At 44.4% G+C, this 18198-nt stretch overlaps 1 protein-coding gene across 1 annotated transcript in view; it reads left to right on the forward strand.

Annotated features, from left to right (window-relative positions):
* The first annotated feature begins 1203 nt into the window (after positions 1–1203).
* Positions 1204–18198, forward strand: part of Dmbt1 (deleted in malignant brain tumors 1) — a 47325-nt gene continuing 30330 nt past the window's right edge. The window contains exons 1-4 of the mRNA XM_051192125.1: positions 1204–1549; positions 5622–5969; positions 11080–11511; positions 16668–17060. Coding sequence (XP_051048082.1) covers positions 1204–1549; positions 5622–5969; positions 11080–11511; positions 16668–17060 — 1519 coding nt within the window. The remainder of the gene's footprint in view (positions 1550–5621; positions 5970–11079; positions 11512–16667; positions 17061–18198) is intronic.

Consider the following 18198-nt stretch of genomic DNA (forward strand, 5'->3'; position numbering starts at 1 on the left):
TAAGTATTATTAATTCCATTTTACAGATGAAAAAACATATACTTAGATAATATGTCAATACTTGCATGTGTACAGTTCTCTGGCTGACAATAGGAAGGTGAGATTTGAACTTAGGACAGACTACATCAGGCCATCCCCACACCCACAATCAGGTATGTCCATTGATGTCCTGAGGACTCATCTCTGTTCCCTGCTTGGTCCTTGAGTTTCATCTTGACAAAGTACATGTATATTTTTAGTAACTTCCATGCCCAAAGTGCTTCGACATTTGCCAGGAATGATGGCATGTACCTTTAATCCGAGTACTCTGAAGTATTGTCTACATAAGGAGTTCTAGCCAGAGCTACATGGTGAGATCCCCCAGTGCTCTCTCTCTCTCTCTCTCTCTCTCTCTCTCTCTCTCTCTCTCTCTCTCTCTCTCTCTCTCTCCCCTTTTTCTCTCTGTGTGTGAGGTGGTGGTGTCTCACTATGTATCTCTGGCTGAACTGGAACTCCTTATGCAGATAATTCTGAACTTTATCAGAGATCTTTAGCCACCCAAGCACTGGGATTCCTGGAAAATGCTGAAGCACTTTGGGCATGGAAATAACTAAAATATAAATGTACTTTGTTAAGATGAAACTCAAGAACCAATCAGGGGACAGAGATGAGTCCTCAAGACAGCGATGGGCATGAAGCATGCCTTTCAAGAAGTCTGGCTGGGACACTGATCAGCAAGTATTAGATAAGATCTAGGCAAAGGCAGAGTTGGATAGAGAGGTTCCAGAGCAGGGTGTGTGACAGCCTTGGTGAGAGCTGAGTGAAGAGGTGGAGAGAGAGAGAGAGAGAGAGAGAGAGAGAGAGAGATGCAACTTGATGTTCACATTACTAGCACTTCCTAGCACACAGGGTGGCACATGGATTCTGATGAGTATGGAGACTGAGTTTAGAGTTATAGACATGGATATCCTGGAAGCTAATGGAATGTGGACCTAGAGCTTTGCACTGGACTCTTGGGGCTAAATTAGGACTGAGGAGGTGACTTTTAGGGTCCCTTGTCTGGGAAGTTTTCAGAGAATGTGGGGTAGAGCAAAGTGGGAAGACTATGAAGAAGGTACTATTTAGGGTCCAGGATGGGGGATGACAAATAATACAGCCCTGGAGAAAAGAAAGGAGAACAAGGTTGTGCCAGTGTAGAGCACAGCCTGCCAAGAGAGGCACAGCATGCCGAGAAGCAGTTCCTGCTGTGTCAATGCAGGTTTGCCTCTGAGGCTTGTGAATGGCGGTCATCAGTGTCAGGGCCGGGTGGAGGTCCTGTACCAAGGCTACTGGGGCACCGTGTGTGACGACAGCTGGGACACCCAGGATGCAGATGTCGTCTGTCGGCAGCTCGGCTGTGGCCATTCTCTATCAGCACCTGGAGGGGCCTACTTTGGTCAAGGCTCAGGGGACATTCTCATGGGAGCTGTGTACTGCTTGGGACAGGAATCCTACCTGTCCAGCTGTCAGCATGATGGCTGGTATAACCATGACTGTGGCCACAGGGAAGATGCCGGCGTCGTGTGTTCAGGTAGTGCTGCTGCTCTTGCTTCTAGCCATTGCATGCACAGTCTTAGGCAACACCATGCTTCTGTATGAACTTGTGTATTTGTGCTTGTATGTGCACAGCACATGGTTGCTTACTTGCTTTGCTGTGAGTCATGCCTTAATTGATGTTAGAGGCTACATACATCAGTCTCTCTTCATAGATGAAGACACTGAGGCTCAGAGTGTCACAGGCTGGGAAGTGGTGTAGACAGGCTTTAGCACATCAGAGCTCACAGATAACATCACTCTGATGAGTGGCATCAAGATTATCCTTAACTCAAAGGGCAGTTGCTCTTTGTTTAAAGGAAGTACTTGATGAGGCAACTGTTGGTCCTTTATGTAAATGTCCAAAACAAATTCAAAGCAAAGAGTGGCCAATATGTTCTCTTTATTGGGTACTAAATGACAAGCAAAAAACACACCAAAAGAGGGATGACAAATTCTCCCTGATCTAACCAAACAAATCCTAAAAAATGATATCTGATTGATTACACGATGCTGGTACAAATTCAAATACCAAGGCATTCTCTCTTTCTTGTTGGGGCCACCTTCTCAGGAATATTTAGTGATGATAATGTTTATAATGAGAGGTTGTGTTTGAACTACAGAAACAGTCAAATGCCTTTTGAATTCAAACGTCATCTGGCCATTTCCTAGCTAGTGCCTAGGTTGGGGCTGCTAGTGAACTGGGTGGTAGTTTGAATGGAGTATAAGAAAAGGGATGAATGAGGGTGAGAGACAAAAGATGTTTGTGGTGACATCTCAATGGGAAAGTAACAAAAGGTCAATATCAGATTCAACAAGGAAGTCACATAATTTCAGTGCTGGAAGGTTTTTTAGCATGTGAGATGCAAGCTCCAGCTTCTGAGATTCAAGTGAACACCAACATCCAATGACTTCTTCCTTTCCATTTTGCAGATGTTATCTATGAAACTGAAGAAACTACAGCAGTGACCACAGAAGGTAACTCATATTAGTGGTATTTCTGTGGCCTCATTGTCCCCAGAACCCACAGGCTCAACTCTGTTCCAGAGATGGATAGAAGGGAGAGTATGTGGATCCCAAGCTCCCAGGGAAAATTTCTCACTAAGGCTGAACCCTGAGTGGGGATACATGCCTTGGATTATGTCCCTGAGATGTTGGTGGGGATCATCATGAAGAGGAATCTGCAAGGGGCTCAAAGGTGGTTTAAATTCTAGGAGTTGGTTGCACATTCTCAGAGCCCAAGGTTCCCATGTTTCACACTGCGCCTTGTCCAGCATAGGGAGTTGACTCTGGCTCTGGTTCCTGGAGTGGAAGACAAAGTCTGCTTAGCCAGTGCCTTTGTCATTTCTTCCCTCTGAGGTCATAGGAAAATAAAGCTCCCATGGGAGCCCTGATTCTCCACCCTGGACATCACAGATCCTGCCTTTCTTCATTGAGTTCCTCTCGTGAGAGATGTTGGAGGCAAATCAGAACAGTTTAGGCCTGGGTATTGGGAGGGAAAATCACTTACATTCCTCCATGGGATATTTGATCCTAGTCAGGAAGAACATTCTCCACACCAAGGTCTCTGGCCAACCCAGAATTTCATGGGATTCCAAAGGGTCTACCGGAAAGGCATTATTCAAGCATGAATGGTATCCCAAGGATGAGACTGGTTATATTCTGACTTATTTATATTCTACCATTTATTATTTGTAACAACTATGCAAGAAAAACCTGTTTTCGGCTCCGTGTTTTTAGCCTTACAGGGCACTCTTAGGTGTCTGAAACCCCTCCAGGCTTGATAGGCACCATGTTGCAAATATATCTGTCAGATGGAAGGGAAGAGAGGATTGGGCAAGGCTTTGATAAAGTCCTGAGGAGACCACTCTCATAAAGCTGTTTGTGTGGAGAGAGGTCACTTTCCTCCATATCCTGGTCACTCAGAAACTGGGTATTTATTAACAATGGGCCTATCTTCAGGTATTGCCATTCTAATTGGTGGACTATGTCACTTTTGGAGGTGATCTGATAAAGAGCCAGGTGACAGTTTGAACAATTTAAACATAGATGCTTGAAGTTTGTATCTTATGTAAATGGGGGGCATATTTGAAGCATTTCCACTGAAGTAAAATAGTTTGAGGTAGGATTGTTCATATTCTCTCTCTCTCTCTCCCTCTCCCTCTCCCTCTTCCTTTCTCTGTCCTCCTCAGGAGGCTGAGTTAGGAAGTTCTTGAGTTTGGGTGTAGTCTAGGGTAGATACAGAAATATTGACTTTAAAATATATTCACACACAAACAGGCAACAGGTGTTCCAATCCTCTGCTAGTGAATATTACATTTGGTGTGTCAGCCAATGCAATTAGATAAGAACAATGAATTAGTTTTGTATGTATAGGAAACACTTTTGTATCGATTCCTGTGGCTTCAGCACAAGGCTAATGTAGTCCTTCAGCTTAACACCATTTTCTACAAAAATATCTTTTAGAATGGGAGAATTCACGACCACAGATATTTCTTTACATTTTAAGTCACATAGTATTAGCCAGTACAGACCCTGAATCACATCCCATCTTCAGATTTAACTATCCTACCCAGTCTTTTTTTTTTCCTTTTAACAATAGAGAATTAAATTTCACTTTCCATTTTTCTTTCTAACATGTATATGGACTGTAGATTCAACCACTCAATATCCTTACACAACTCCAGAATCTACTTCCCCTCCAGAGACAACCACTCCAGTGTATTATACACCAGCAGGTAACAAAAATCGCATAAATCTCTCTGTGTAAGTTGAAATGCCAGTGTCCTTCATGCTGTTGTCTTGTTGGGACACTTAAGGGGTTGGGTGGGATTGCCTACTATTCCATGGGGCTTTCCTCCACTGGGATCCCTGTCATTCCTCCCCCCTTTGTGTGTGTGTGTGTGTGTGTGTGTGTGTGTGTGTTTCCTGGCCAGTGTGGGACTGGAGCTGGGACTTAGACTGCCCTGTCCTAGTGTGTGTGTGTGTGTGTGTGTGTGTGTTTTCTGGCTAGTGTGGGACTGGAGTGTGTGTGTGTGTGTGTGTGTGTGTGTGTGTGTGTAGTAGTAGTAGTAGTAGTGAGTCATAGGGTGGGAGCTTTGCTAATTCCATGCCATCTAGGTTTAGTAATATGTCAGAGAAAAAATGTGGAGTTAGATCATCAAGATTAGACAAGTTTCCATGGCAAGTGAGAGTGATGATATATTATGGAATCCCATTCTAGTCCCTTCAAAGGGTGCCCTGTCTAGAGATCTAGAGTATTCCCCTGTGCTAAACCCCTGTGGATCTTTGTCTTATTTAAACATTTTGGGTACTTGACTTCAGTGATAAGTTCACAATAGTGGTCTTGGAACCAGAAGTCACAAAGCCTGGGGTTCTCTAGTGTGCTGTTATTGTACACAGAAATTGAGCTCATGGACTCAGTCACCTGACCCAGCTCAGTGGGTTGATGATGCTTACTAATTTTCTGTTGGTCTTGAAATGCAGTCCTGATACAAAGTCTCAACTTTGTGTAATCATCAGGCGACAGACTTTCCAGGGATCCATGAAGTTCTCTGCTACCAGAGAACTCACTGTTTTGTCCCTTTTGGTTTGTCACACAGCAACGTCCCCTACCTCCTCCTTTACTGCTGGCAGGCGTGGGTCAGCTGGGGCTAGATGTGCCCGTGTGCAGTCTGTGTGTTAGGAGTTGGAGGGCTCTCCTTATGTTCCTTCCATGAACCACCTGGTTTCTGCCGTGTATGTTGTCATCCAGAAGAGTGCATGGCATGTATAGGCCTTAGCTATAAGCTAGAGTAGATACCTGGTCACCGTCCAGAACAGATTCCACCCATGTCAATACTCTTTGTGGAAACCTGACCATGCTGGTGACAAACTCACCTTTAATGTGTAGACGAGAAATAGTGAGCACTCCACTGAGGGTGCAAAGGCCAATTGAATGTGGTAAAGGTTTGCAAGACAGGGTTTCCAAGAAGGAAGAGTGGGAGGCGTTCATATTACATATTGCATTAAACCCCATGAGAGAGCTGTCCATGAATGCACAAGCTCCATCATCCACACAAGAACTAAAGGAACAATCCATCTTGTCTTTCCAGGTACAGATTCTGGTTTGGCTCTGAGGCTGGTGAATGGAAGCGACAGGTGTCAGGGCCGTGTAGAGATCCTTTACCAGGGTTCCTGGGGCACCGTGTGTGATGACAGTTGGGACATCAATGATGCCAACGTGGTGTGCCGGCAGCTGGGCTGTGGCTGGGCCGTGTCTGCTAAAGTAGAAGCCTGGTTTGGGCAGGGCTCCGGGAACATTGTCCTGGATAATGTGGCCTGTAGTGGACATGAGTACAATCTGTGGAGCTGCCGCCACAATGGCTGGCTTTCCCATAACTGTGGACACTACGAGGATGCTGGAGTCATCTGCTCAGGTATGATCCAGATACTATTAACGTTTGCTCTCAACAATGTGGTTTCGTTAGGACTCTTATTCCTGTCCTCAGAACTTCATTTGGGTCAACAGTACTGGCAATCATTCTGCGTTGTTTCGTTTTTTCTCACTCACGGGTCTGTCTATAACTCACACAGGATCTCTAGATTTTCCTTGATTCGGGTGACACTGGAAGTACCAAGTTAGGTTCCTCTCTTGAGGGAATCACAGTGTCATTACACATTTCCTCCTTCAAGCAGTACTATGTTCTTTGGAAGGACATGGGTACTGTTTTAAAGCTTTCATAGCCAGCACCCCAAGGGTAAAATAACAAGACATTGTTGTAGGTGAGGAACATCCACTTGACTCAATTGCCTGTGGTTCCACACCCTTCCCAGATGTAGCCCTTTTGGAGGACAGTTTTGGTGGTGCTTTCTACTCTCCTTCATGTCATAGACATTTCTGGTTACCTCTAGTCATTTTAGGTCAATTCTATCTCTAATCTAAAGTCAATGACTCATTACTATCACTGGCAGAAATGGCATAGGAAGAGTGAGGTGTAGTTATGAGGGTGGTAACATCTATTTCTTCATATACCTGCCATGAAGGATATGTGTTAGGACAAAAGCAAGGTGGACCACACTCTCCCAACAGTCTTCTCCTAACAGGAGGGTACCGCAGCAGTGTGCCTTCTACAGCTCATCACTGAGACTGGTTTTGGTTGATTATCTACAGAGCAATGAAAATAAGTTTCTTGCCTGTTTCAGAGGTAGCCATTACTTTCTTATTGCAGAGAATGAGTTCTAGGTAGGCACTGAGGTCCAGACTTTGGTTGTCGGGTTCAGCGTTGGGCTCTATGACTAGATCTAGGATTCAGATTACACTGCGAATGTGCAGAACATGAACTCTTTCTGTAAAAACGTCAACTCTGTCTCACTCTTCCTTCCAGATGGGGTCCTGTGCTTGTTGCCTAACCTCCCTTCTTTCTTACCTACTCCACACCCAAGCCCAGTAAATCTCAGCATCTCAATCTGGAAGATCGCTATACTTTGGGATCCCATTTTGGGAGTACTTTGTCTTTACTTGGCTCGTTAGTATTTAGAGAGTGCTTTTTGTTCCCAAGCCAAGTTTGCACCAAGTATTTGATAGAGTCTCAGCTCAAACATCTGTAATGTATGTACAAATTCATTGATGGGATGAAATCTGGCCCTTTCACATTCAAGACCTATGCAAATCTATGTGGGGTTCTCTGGCCTTCTGCAGAGGGGTCAGCATTGTCTAAGTCACTCTCTCCTCTTCCTGTGCAACCCAGTCTCCTATCTGCTACGTGGTCAACTGCCTACACCCTGTGAAATGATGAACATGCTATGGCGGCCAAGAAATGTTTTGTGTTTCTTGGGGCCAGAACAATAGAATCTTCTGTGTCCCACACTCTGTTGCCTTTGATCTTTTCACACTTTCCTGCTGTTTATCGAAGTCTGGTCCATGGTGTCACATGTATCTATCCAATACCTGTGTCCCCAAATGGACACAGAACTTCTTAGAGAAGAAAAATACTTGGGTTGAGAGAGGTGGAGTACAGTCTGATGTCCTACAAAGGACATGTTCCCTACGTGAAAATCTGGATTTGTCCCTGGATCATGAGTCACAAGTGCAACTCCTGAACTCATCCTGCATTGTGTGTAGGATATCTGTTAGTGTCTAGATGTCTGTCAATGTAACTTTACTTTTCTTTGTGTTGTCAATTTGTGACATATGGCCTACTACTACTCCTGATATTACAGTAGATAATGTGTCTTCTTATCCATGGTCGGGCTTCTAATATATCTCTGGATGAAACCTTGCTATGCTAATAAAGGGATGAGGGTTAAGGTATTTCCTGCCCGATCCATGATAGAATAGAAAGGAGTTTCATGCATAGCCCAGGCGATGATGTGTTGCTGGCAAGGGATGCTCACAGCCACAGCCAGTAGGGATAGAACGGCTGTCCCCAAAATTTCAGCCTTCTCCATAGCGTAAAGAGGCAGCTTCTGTTGAGCCAAGTATGACCCTAGCTTGTTCAGAGGGATTGAGGAGGGGCAGCATTTACTTAATTTTTCTACACTTTGCTTTCCTTGTGAAATCATTAGCTACAGAGGCCCCTTATTATGTATGGTATTTATCTAGAAAAGGGTATCTAATGCTAGAGCCATGCTGCCTGGAACAGTAGAGAATATTCCTCTCATGATCCTAAAGAATAGATATTATGATTCTATACCAAGCAACTGTCCTTCAGGACAAAGTTACAGTGGCCTTGGGCACTCGATAGGCATATATGCATTGCATTGTGACCCTGAGATGTCGATGGAGATCGTCCTGAAGAGGTATCCCCAAGGGGTAAAAGGTTGTTGTTTCTAGGAGTATGTTGCACATTCTCAGAGCCCAAGGTTCCCATGTTTCACACTGCGCCTTGTCCAGCATAGGGAGCTGTCTCTGGCTCTGGTTCCTGGAGTGGAAGACAGAGTATGCTTAGCCAGTGCCTTTGTCGTTTCTTTCCCTCTGAGGTCGTAGAAAAATAAAGCTCCCATGAGAGCCCTGATTCTCCACCCTGGACATCACAGATCCTGCCTTTCCTCATTGAGTTCCTCTCATGAGAGCTGTTGGAGGCAAATTTGATCTGTTTAGGCTCTGACAACCTGGGCTTTGGAGGTAAAGTCACTTACTTTCCTCCTTGGGATTTTTTTTTTTGGTCCTAGATCATCAGGAAGAACATTCTCCACACCAAGGTCTCTGGCCAACCCAGAATTTCTTGGGACACCAAATGGTCCATAGGAAAGGCATTACTCAAGCATGAGTGGTATCCCAAGGATGAGACTGGTTATCTTCTGACTTATTCATATTCTACCATTTATTATTTGTGACAACTATGCAAGAAAAACCTGTTTTCGGCTCTGTGTTTTTAGCCTTACAGGGAACTCTTAGGTGTCTGAAACTCCTCCAGGCTTGATAGGCACCATGATGTAAATATATCTGTCAGATGGAAGGGAAGAGAGAATTGGGCAAGGCTTTGATACAGTCCTGAGGAGACCACTCTCATAAAGCTGTTTGTGTGGAGAGAGGTCACTTTCCTCCATATCCTGGTCACTCAGAAACTGGGTATTTGTTAGCAATGGGCCTATCTACAGGTATCGCCATTCTAATTGGTGGACTATGTCACTTTTGGAGGTGATCTGATAAAGAGCCAGGTGACAGTTTGAACAATTTAAACATAGATGCTTGAAGTAAATGGGGGGCATATTTGAAGCATTTCCACTGAAGTAAAATAGTTTGAGGTAGGATTGTTCATATTCTCTCTCTCTCTCTCTCTCTCTCTCTCTCTCTCTCTCTCTCTCTCTCTCTCCCTCTCCCTCTCCCTCTTCCTCTCCCTCTCCCTCTCCCTCTTCCTCTCCCTTTTCCTCTCCCTTTCTCTGTCCTCCTCAGGAGGCTGAGTTAGAAAGTTCTTGAGTTTGGGTGTAGTCTAGGGTAGATACAGAAATATTGACTTTAAAATACATTCACACACAAACAGGCAACAGGTGTTCCAATCCTCTGCTAGTGAATATTACATTTGGTGTGTCAGCCAATGCAATTAGATAAGAACAATGAATTAGTTTTGTATGTATAGGAAACACTTTTGTATCGATTCCCGTGGCTTCAGCACAAGGCTAATGTAGTCTTTCAGCTTAACACCATTTTCTACAAAAATATCTTTTAGAATGGGAGAATTCACGACCACAGATATTTCTTTACATTTTAAGTCACATAGTATTAGCCAGTACAGACCCTGAATCACATCCCATCTTCAGATTTAACTATCCTTGCCAGTCTTTTTTTTCTTTTAACAATAGAGAATTAAATTTCACTTTCCATTTTTCTTTCTAACATGTATATGGACTGTAGATTCAACCACTCAATATCCTTACACAACTCCAGAATCTACTTCCCCTCCAGAGACAACCACTCCAGTGTATTATACACCAGCAGGTAACAAAAATCGCATAAATCTCTCTGTGTAAGTTGAAATGCCAGTGTCCTTCATGCTGTTGTCTTGTTGGGACACTTAAGGGGTTGGGTGGGATTGCCTACTATTCCATGGGGCTTTCCTCCACTGGGATCCCTGTCATTCCTTCCCCCTTTGTGTGTGTGTGTGTGTGTGTGTGTGTGTGTGTGTGTGTGTGTGTATGTGTGTGTGTGTAGTAGTGAGTCATAGGTGGGAGCTTTGCTAATTCCATGCCATCTAGGTTTAGTAATATGTCAGAGAAAAACTTTGGAGTTAGAGCATCAAGATTAGACAAGATTAGACAAGATATATTATGGGATCCCATTCTAGTCCCTTCAAAGGGTGCCCTGTCTAGAGAGCAAGAGTATTCCCCTGTGCTAAACCCCTGTGGATCTTTGTCTTATTTAAACATTTTGGGTACTTGACTTCAGTGATAAGTTCACAATAGTGGTCTTGGAACCAGAAGTCACAAAGCCTGGGGTTCTCTAGTGTACTGCTATTGTACACAGAAATTGAGCTCATGGACTCAGTCACCTGACACAGCTCAGTGGGTTGATGATGCTTACTAATTTTCTGTTGGTCTTGAAATGCAGTCCTGATACAAAGTCTCAACTTTGTGTAATCATCAGGGGACAGACTTTCCAGGGATCCATGAAGTTCTCTGCTACCAGAGAACTCACTGTTTTGTCCCTTTTGGTTTGTCACACAGCAACGTCCCCTACCTCCTCCTTTACTGCTGGCAGGCGTGGGTCAGCTGGGGCTAGATGTGCCCGTGTGCAGTCTGTGTGTTAGGAGTTGGAGGGCTCTCCTTACGTTCCTTCCATGAACCACCTGGTTTCTTCCGTGTATGTTGTCATCCAGAAGAGTGCATGGCATGTATAGGCCTTAGCTATAAGCTAGAGTAGATACCTGGTCACCGTCCAGAACAGATTCCACCCATGTCAATACTCTTTGTGGAAACCTGACCATGCTGGTGACAAACTCACCTTTAATGTGTAGACGAGAAATAGTGAGCACTCCACTGAGGGTGCAAAGGCCAATTGAATGTGGTAAAGGTTTGCAAGACAGGGTTTCCAAGAAGGAAGAGTGGGAGGCGTTCATATTACATATTGCATTAAACCCCATGAGAGAGCTGTCCATGAATGCACAAGCTCCATCATCCACACAAGAACTAAAGGAACAATCCATCTTGTCTTTCCAGGTACAGATTCTGGTTTGGCTCTGAGGCTGGTGAATGGAAGCGACAGGTGTCAGGGCCGTGTAGAGATCCTTTACCAGGGTTCCTGGGGCACCGTGTGTGATGACAGTTGGGACATCAATGATGCCAACGTGGTGTGCCGGCAGCTGGGCTGTGGCTGGGCCGTGTCTGCTAAAGTAGAAGCCTGGTTTGGGCAGGGCTCCGGGAACATTGTCCTGGATAATGTGGCCTGTAGTGGACATGAGTACAATCTGTGGAGCTGCCGCCACAATGGCTGGCTTTCCCATAACTGTGGACACTACGAGGATGCTGGAGTCATCTGCTCAGGTATGATCCAGATACTATTAACGTTTGCTCTCAACAATGTGGTTTCGTTAGGACTCTTATTCCTGTCCTCAGAACTTCATTTGGGTCAACAGTACTGGCAATCATTCTGCGTTGTTTCGTTTTTCTCACTCACGGGTCTGTCTATAACTCACACAGGATCTCTAGATTTTCCTTGATTCGGGTGACACTGGAAGTACCAAGTTAGGTTCCTCTCTTGAGGGAATCACAGTGTCATTACACATTTCCTCCTTCAAGCAGTACTATGTTCTTTGGAAGGACATGGGTACTGTTTTAAAGCTTTCATAGCCAGCACCCCAAGGGTAAAATAACAAGACATTGTTGTAGGTGAGGAACATCCACTTGACTCAATTGCCTGTGGTTCCACACCCTTCCCAGATGTAGCCCTTTTGGAGGACAGTTTTGGTGGTGCTTTCTACTCTCCTTCATGTCATAGACATTTCTGGTTACCTCTAGTCATTTTAGGTCAATTCTATCTCTAATCTAAAGTCAATGACTCATTACTATCACTGGCAGAAATGGCATAGGAAGAGTGAGGTGTAGTTATGAGGGTGGTAACATCTATTTCTTCATATACCTGCCATGAAGGATATGTGTTAGGACAAAAGCAAGGTGGACCACACTCTCCCAACAGTCTTCTCCTAACAGGAGGGTACCGCAGCAGTGTGCCTTCTACAGCTCATCACTGAGACTGGTTTTGGTTGATTATCTACAGAGCAATGAAAATAAGTTTCTTGCCTGTTTCAGAGGTAGCCATTACTTTCTTATTGCAGAGAATGAGTTCTAGGTAGGCACTGAGGTCCGGACTTTGGTTGTCGGGTTCAGCGTTGGGCTCTATGACTAGATCTAGGATTCAGATTACACTGCGAATGTGCAGAACATGAACTCTTTCTGTAAAAACGTCAACTCTGTCTCACTCTTCCTTCCAGATGGGGTCCTGTGCTTGTTGCCTAACCTCCCTTCTTTCTTACCTACTCCACACCCAAGCCCAGTAAATCTCAGCATCTCAATCTGGAAGATCGCTATACTTTGGGATCCCATTTTGGGAGTACTTTGTCTTTACTTGGCTCGTTAGTATTTAGAGGGTGCTTTTTGTTCCCAAGCCAAGTTTGCACCAAGTATTTGATAGAGTCTCGGCTCAAACATCTGTAACGTATGTACAAATTCATTGATGGGATGAAATCTGGCCCTTTCACATTCAAGACCTATGCAAATCTATGTGGGGTTCTCTGGCCTTCTGCAGAGGGGTCAGCATTGTCTAAGTCACTCTCTCCTCTTCCTGTGCAACCCAGTCTCCTATCTGCTACGTGGTCAACTGCCTACACCCTGTGAAATGATGAACATGCTATGGCGGCCAAGAAATGTTTTGTGTTTCTTGGGGCCAGAACAATAGAATCTTCTGTGTCCCACACTCTGTTGCCTTTGATCTTTTCACACTTTCCTGCTGTTTATCGAAGTCTGGTCCATGGTGTCACATGTATCTATCCAATACCTGTGTCCCCAAATGGACACAGAACTTCTTAGAGAAGAAAAAATACTTGGGTTGAGAGAGGTGGAGTACAGTCTGATGTCCTACAAAGGACATGTTCCCTACGTGAAAATCTGGATTTGTCCCTGGATCATGAGTCACAAGTGCAACTCCTGAACTCATCCTGCATTGTGTGTAGGATCTCTGTTAGTGTCTAGATGTCTGTCAATGTAACTTTACTTTTCTTTGTGTTGTCAATTTGTGACATATGGCCTACTACTACTCCTGATATTACAGTAGATAGTGTGTCTTCTTATCCATGGTCGGGCTTCTAATATATCTCTGGATGAAACCTTGCTATGCTAATAAAGGGATGAGGGTTAAGGTATTTCCTGCCCGATCCATGATAGAATAGAAAGGAGTTTCATGCATAGCCCAGGCGATGATGTGTTGCTGGCAAGGGATGCTCACAGCCACAGCCAGTAGGGATAGAACGGCTGTCCCCAAAATTTCAGCCTTCTCCATAGCGTAAAGAGGCAGCTTCTGTTGAGCCAAGTATGACCCTAGCTTGTTCAGAGGGATTGAGGAGGGGCAGCATTTACTTAATTTTTCTACACTTTGCTTTCCTTGTGAAATCATTAGCTACAGAGGCCCCTTATTATGTATGGTATTTATCTAGAAAAGGGTATCTAATGCTAGAGCCATGCTGCCTGGAACAGTAGAGAATATTCCTCTCATGATCCTAAAGAATAGATATTATGATTCTATACCAAGCAACTGTCCTTCAGGACAAAGTTACAGTGGCCTTGGGCACTCGATAGGCATATATGCATTGCATTGTGACCCTGAGATGTCGATGGAGATCGTCCTGAAGAGGTATCCCCAAGGGGTAAAAGGTTGTTGTTTCTAGGAGTATGTTGCACATTCTCAGAGCCCAAGGTTCCCATGTTTCACACTGCGCCTTGTCCAGCATAGGGAGCTGTCTCTGGCTCTGGTTCCTGGAGTGGAAGACAGAGTATGCTTAGCCAGTGCCTTTGTCGTTTCTTTCCCTCTGAGGTCGTAGAAAAATAAAGCTCCCATGAGAGCCCTGATTCTCCACCCTGGACATCACAGATCCTGCCTTTCCTCATTGAGTTCCTCTCATGAGAGCTGTTGGAGGCAAATTTGATCTGTTTAGGCTCTGACAACCTGGGCTTTGGAGGTAAAGTCACTTACTTTCCTCCTTGGGATTTTTTTTTTTGATCCTAGATCATCAGGAAGAACATTCTCCACACCAAGGTCTCTGGCCAACCCAGAATTTCTTGGGACTCCAAATGGTCCATAGGAAAGGCATTACTCAAGCATGAGTGGTATCCCAAGGATGAGACTGGTTATCTTCTGACTTATTCATATTCTACCATTTATTATTTGTGACAACTATGCAAGAAAAACCTGTTTTCCGCTCTGTGTTTTTAGCCTTACAGGGAACTCTTAGGTGTCTGAAACTCCTCCAGGCTTGATAGGCACCATGATGTAAATATATCTGTCAGATGGAAGGGAAGAGAGAATTGGGCAAGGCTTTGATACAGTCCTGAGGAGACCACTCTCATAGAGCTGTTTGTGTGGAGAGAGGTCACTTTCCTCCATATCCTGGTCACTCAGAAACTGGGTATTTATTAACAATGGGCCTATCTACAGGTATCGCCATTCTAATTGGTGGACTATGTCACTTTTGGAGGTGATCTGATAAAGAGCCAGGTGACAGTTTGAACAATTTAAACATAGATGCTTGAAGTAAATGGGGGGCATATTTGAAGCATTTCCACTGAAGTAAAATAGTTTGAGGTAGGATTGTTCATATTCTCTCTCTCTCTCTCTCTCTCTCTCTCTCTCTCTCTCTCTCTCTCTCTCTCTCTCTCTCCCTCTCCCTCTCCCTCTCCCTCTCCCTCTCCCTCTTCCTCTCCCTTTTCCTCTCCCTTTCTCTGTCCTCCTCAGGAGGCTGAGTTAGGAAGTTCTTGAGTTTGGGTGTAGTCTAGGGTAGATACAGAAATATTGACTTTAAAATACATTCACACACAAACAGGCAACAGGTGTTCCAATCCTCTGCTAGTGAATATTACATTTGGTGTGTCAGCCAATGCAATTAGATAAGAACAATGAATTAGTTTTGTATGTATAGGAAACACTTTTGTATCGATTCCCGTGGCTTCAGCACAAGGCTAATGTAGTCTTTCAGCTTAACACCATTTTCTACAAAAATATCTTTTAGAATGGGAGAATTCACGACCACAGATATTTCTTTACATTTTAAGTCACATAGTATTAGCCAGTACAGACCCTGAATCACATCCCATCTTCAGATTTAACTATCCTTGCCAGTCTTTTTTTTTCTTTTAACAATAGAGAATTAAATTTCACTTTCCATTTTTCTTTCTAACATGTATATGGACTGTAGATTCAACCACTCAATATCCTTACACAACTCCAGAATCTACTTCCCCTCCAGAGACAACCACTCCAGTGTATTATACACCAGCAGGTAACAAAAATCGCATAAATCTCTCTGTGTAAGTTGAAATGCCAGTGTCCTTCATGCTGTTGTCTTGTTGGGACACTTAAGGGGTTGGGTGGGATTGCCTACTATTCCATGGGGCTTTCCTCCACTGGGATCCCTGTCATTCCTTCCCCCTTTGTGTGTGTGTGTGTGTGTGTGTGTGTGTGTGTGTGTGTGTGTGTGTGTATGTGTGTGTGTGTAGTAGTGAGTCATAGGTGGGAGCTTTGCTAATTCCATGCCATCTAGGTTTAGTAATATGTCAGAGAAAAACTTTGGAGTTAGAGCATCAAGATTAGACAAGATTAGACAAGATATATTATGGGATCCCATTCTAGTCCCTTCAAAGGGTGCCCTGTCTAGAGAGCTAGAGTATTCCCCTGTGCTAAACCCCTGTGGATCTTTGTCTTATTTAAACATTTTGGGTACTTGACTTCAGTGATAAGTTCACAATAGTGGTCTTGGAACCAGAAGTCACAAAGCCTGGGGTTCTCTAGTGTACTGTTATTGTACACAGAAATTGAGCTCATGGACTCAGTCACCTGACACAGCTCAGTGGGTTGATGATGCTTACTAATTTTCTGTTGGTCTTGAAATGCAGTTCTGATACAAAGTCTCAACTTTGTGTAATCATCAGGGGACAGACTTTCCAGGGATCCATGAAGTTCTCTGCTACCAGAGAACTCACTGTTTTGTCCCTTTTGGTCTGTCACAGAGCAACGTCCCCTACCTCCTCCTTTACTGATGGCAGGTGTGGGTCAGCTGGGGCTAGATGTGCCCGTGTGCAGTCTGTGTGTTAGGAGTTGGAGGGCTCTCCTTACGTTCCTTCCATGAACCACCTGGATTCTGCCTTGTATGTTGTCATCCAGAAGAGTGCATGGCATGTATAGGCCTTAGCTATAAGCTAGAGTAGATACCTGGTCACCGTCCAGAACAGATTCCACCCATGTCAATACTCTTTGTGGAAACCTGACCATGCTGGTGACAAACTCACCTTTAATGTGTAGAAGAGAAATAGTGAGCACTCCACTGAGGGTGCAAAGGCCAATTGAATGTGGTAAAGGTTTGCAAGACAGGGTTTCCAAGAAGGAAGAGTGGGAGGCGTTCATATTACATATTGCATTAAACCCCATGAGAGAGCTGTCCATGAATGCACAAGCTCCATCATCCACACAAGAACTAAAGGAACAATCCATCTTGTCTTTCCAGGTACAGATTCTGGTTTGGCTCTGAGGCTGGTGAATGGAAGCGACAGGTGTCAGGGCCGTGTAGAGATCCTTTACCAGGGTTCCTGGGGCACCGTGTGTGATGACAGTTGGGACATCAATGATGCCAATGTGGTGTGCCGGCAGCTGGGCTGTGGCTGGGCCGTGTCTGCTAAAGTAGAAGCCTGGTTTGGGCAGGGCTCCGGGAACATTGTCCTGGATAATGTGGCCTGTAGTGGACATGAGTACAATCTGTGGAGCTGCCGCCACAATGGCTGGCTTTCCCATAACTGTGGACACCAGGAGGATGCTGGAGTCATCTGCTCAGGTATGATCCAGATACTATTAACGTTTGCTCTCAACAATGTGGTTTCGTTAGGACACTTATTCCTGTCCACAGAACTTCATTTGGGTCAACAGTACTGGCAATCATTCTGCGTTGTTTCGTTTTTCTCACTCACGGGTCTGTCTATAACTCACACAGGATCTCTAGATTTTCCTTGATTCGGGTGACACTGGAAGTACCAAGTTAGGTTCCTCTCTTGAGGGAATCACAGTGTCATTACACATTTCCTCCTTCAAGCAGTACTATGTTCTTTGGAAGGACATGGGTACTGTTTTAAAGCTTTCGTAGCCAGCACCCCAAGGGTAAAATAACAAGACATTGTTGTAGGTGAGGAACATCCACTTGACTCAATTGCCTGTGGTTCCACACCCTTCCCAGATGTAGCCCTTTTGGAGGACAGTTTTGGTGGTGCTTTCTACTCTCCTTCATGTCATAGACATTTCTGGTTACCTCTAGTCATTTTAGGTCAATTCTATCTCTAATCTAAAGTCAATGACTCATTACTATCACTGGCAGAAATGGCATAGGAAGAGTGAGGTGTAGTTATGAGGGTGGTAACATCTATTTCTTCATATACCTGCCATGAAGGATATGTGTTAGGACAAAAGCAAGGCGGACCACACTCTCCCAACAGTCTTCTCCTAACAGGAGGGTACCGCAGCAGTGTGCCTTCTACAGCTCATCACTGAGACTGGTTTTGGTTGATTATCTACAGAGCAATGAAAATAAGTTTCTTGCCTGTTTCAGAGGTAGCCATTACTTTCTTATTGCAGAGAATGAGTTCTAGGTAGGCACTGAGGTCCAGACTTTGGTTGTCGGGTTCAGCGTTGGGCTCTATGACTAGATCTAGGATTCAGATTACACTGCGAATGTGCAGAACATGAACTCTTTCTGTAAAAACGTCAACTCTGTCCCACTCTTCCCTCCAGATGGGGTCCTGTGCTTGTTGCCTAACCTCCCTTCTTTCTTACAATTGCCCTAACCTACTCCACACCCAAGCCCAGTAAATCTCAGCATCTCTATCTGGAAGATCGCTATACTTTGGGATCCCATTTTGGGAGTACTTTGTCTTTACTTGGCTCGTTAGTATTTAGAGGGTGCTTTTTGTTCCCAAGCCAAG

The sequence above is a fragment of the Phodopus roborovskii genome, unplaced genomic scaffold (assembly GCF_943737965.1).
Source record: "Phodopus roborovskii unplaced genomic scaffold, PHOROB, whole genome shotgun sequence".
Lineage (NCBI taxonomy): Eukaryota > Metazoa > Chordata > Mammalia > Rodentia > Cricetidae > Phodopus > Phodopus roborovskii.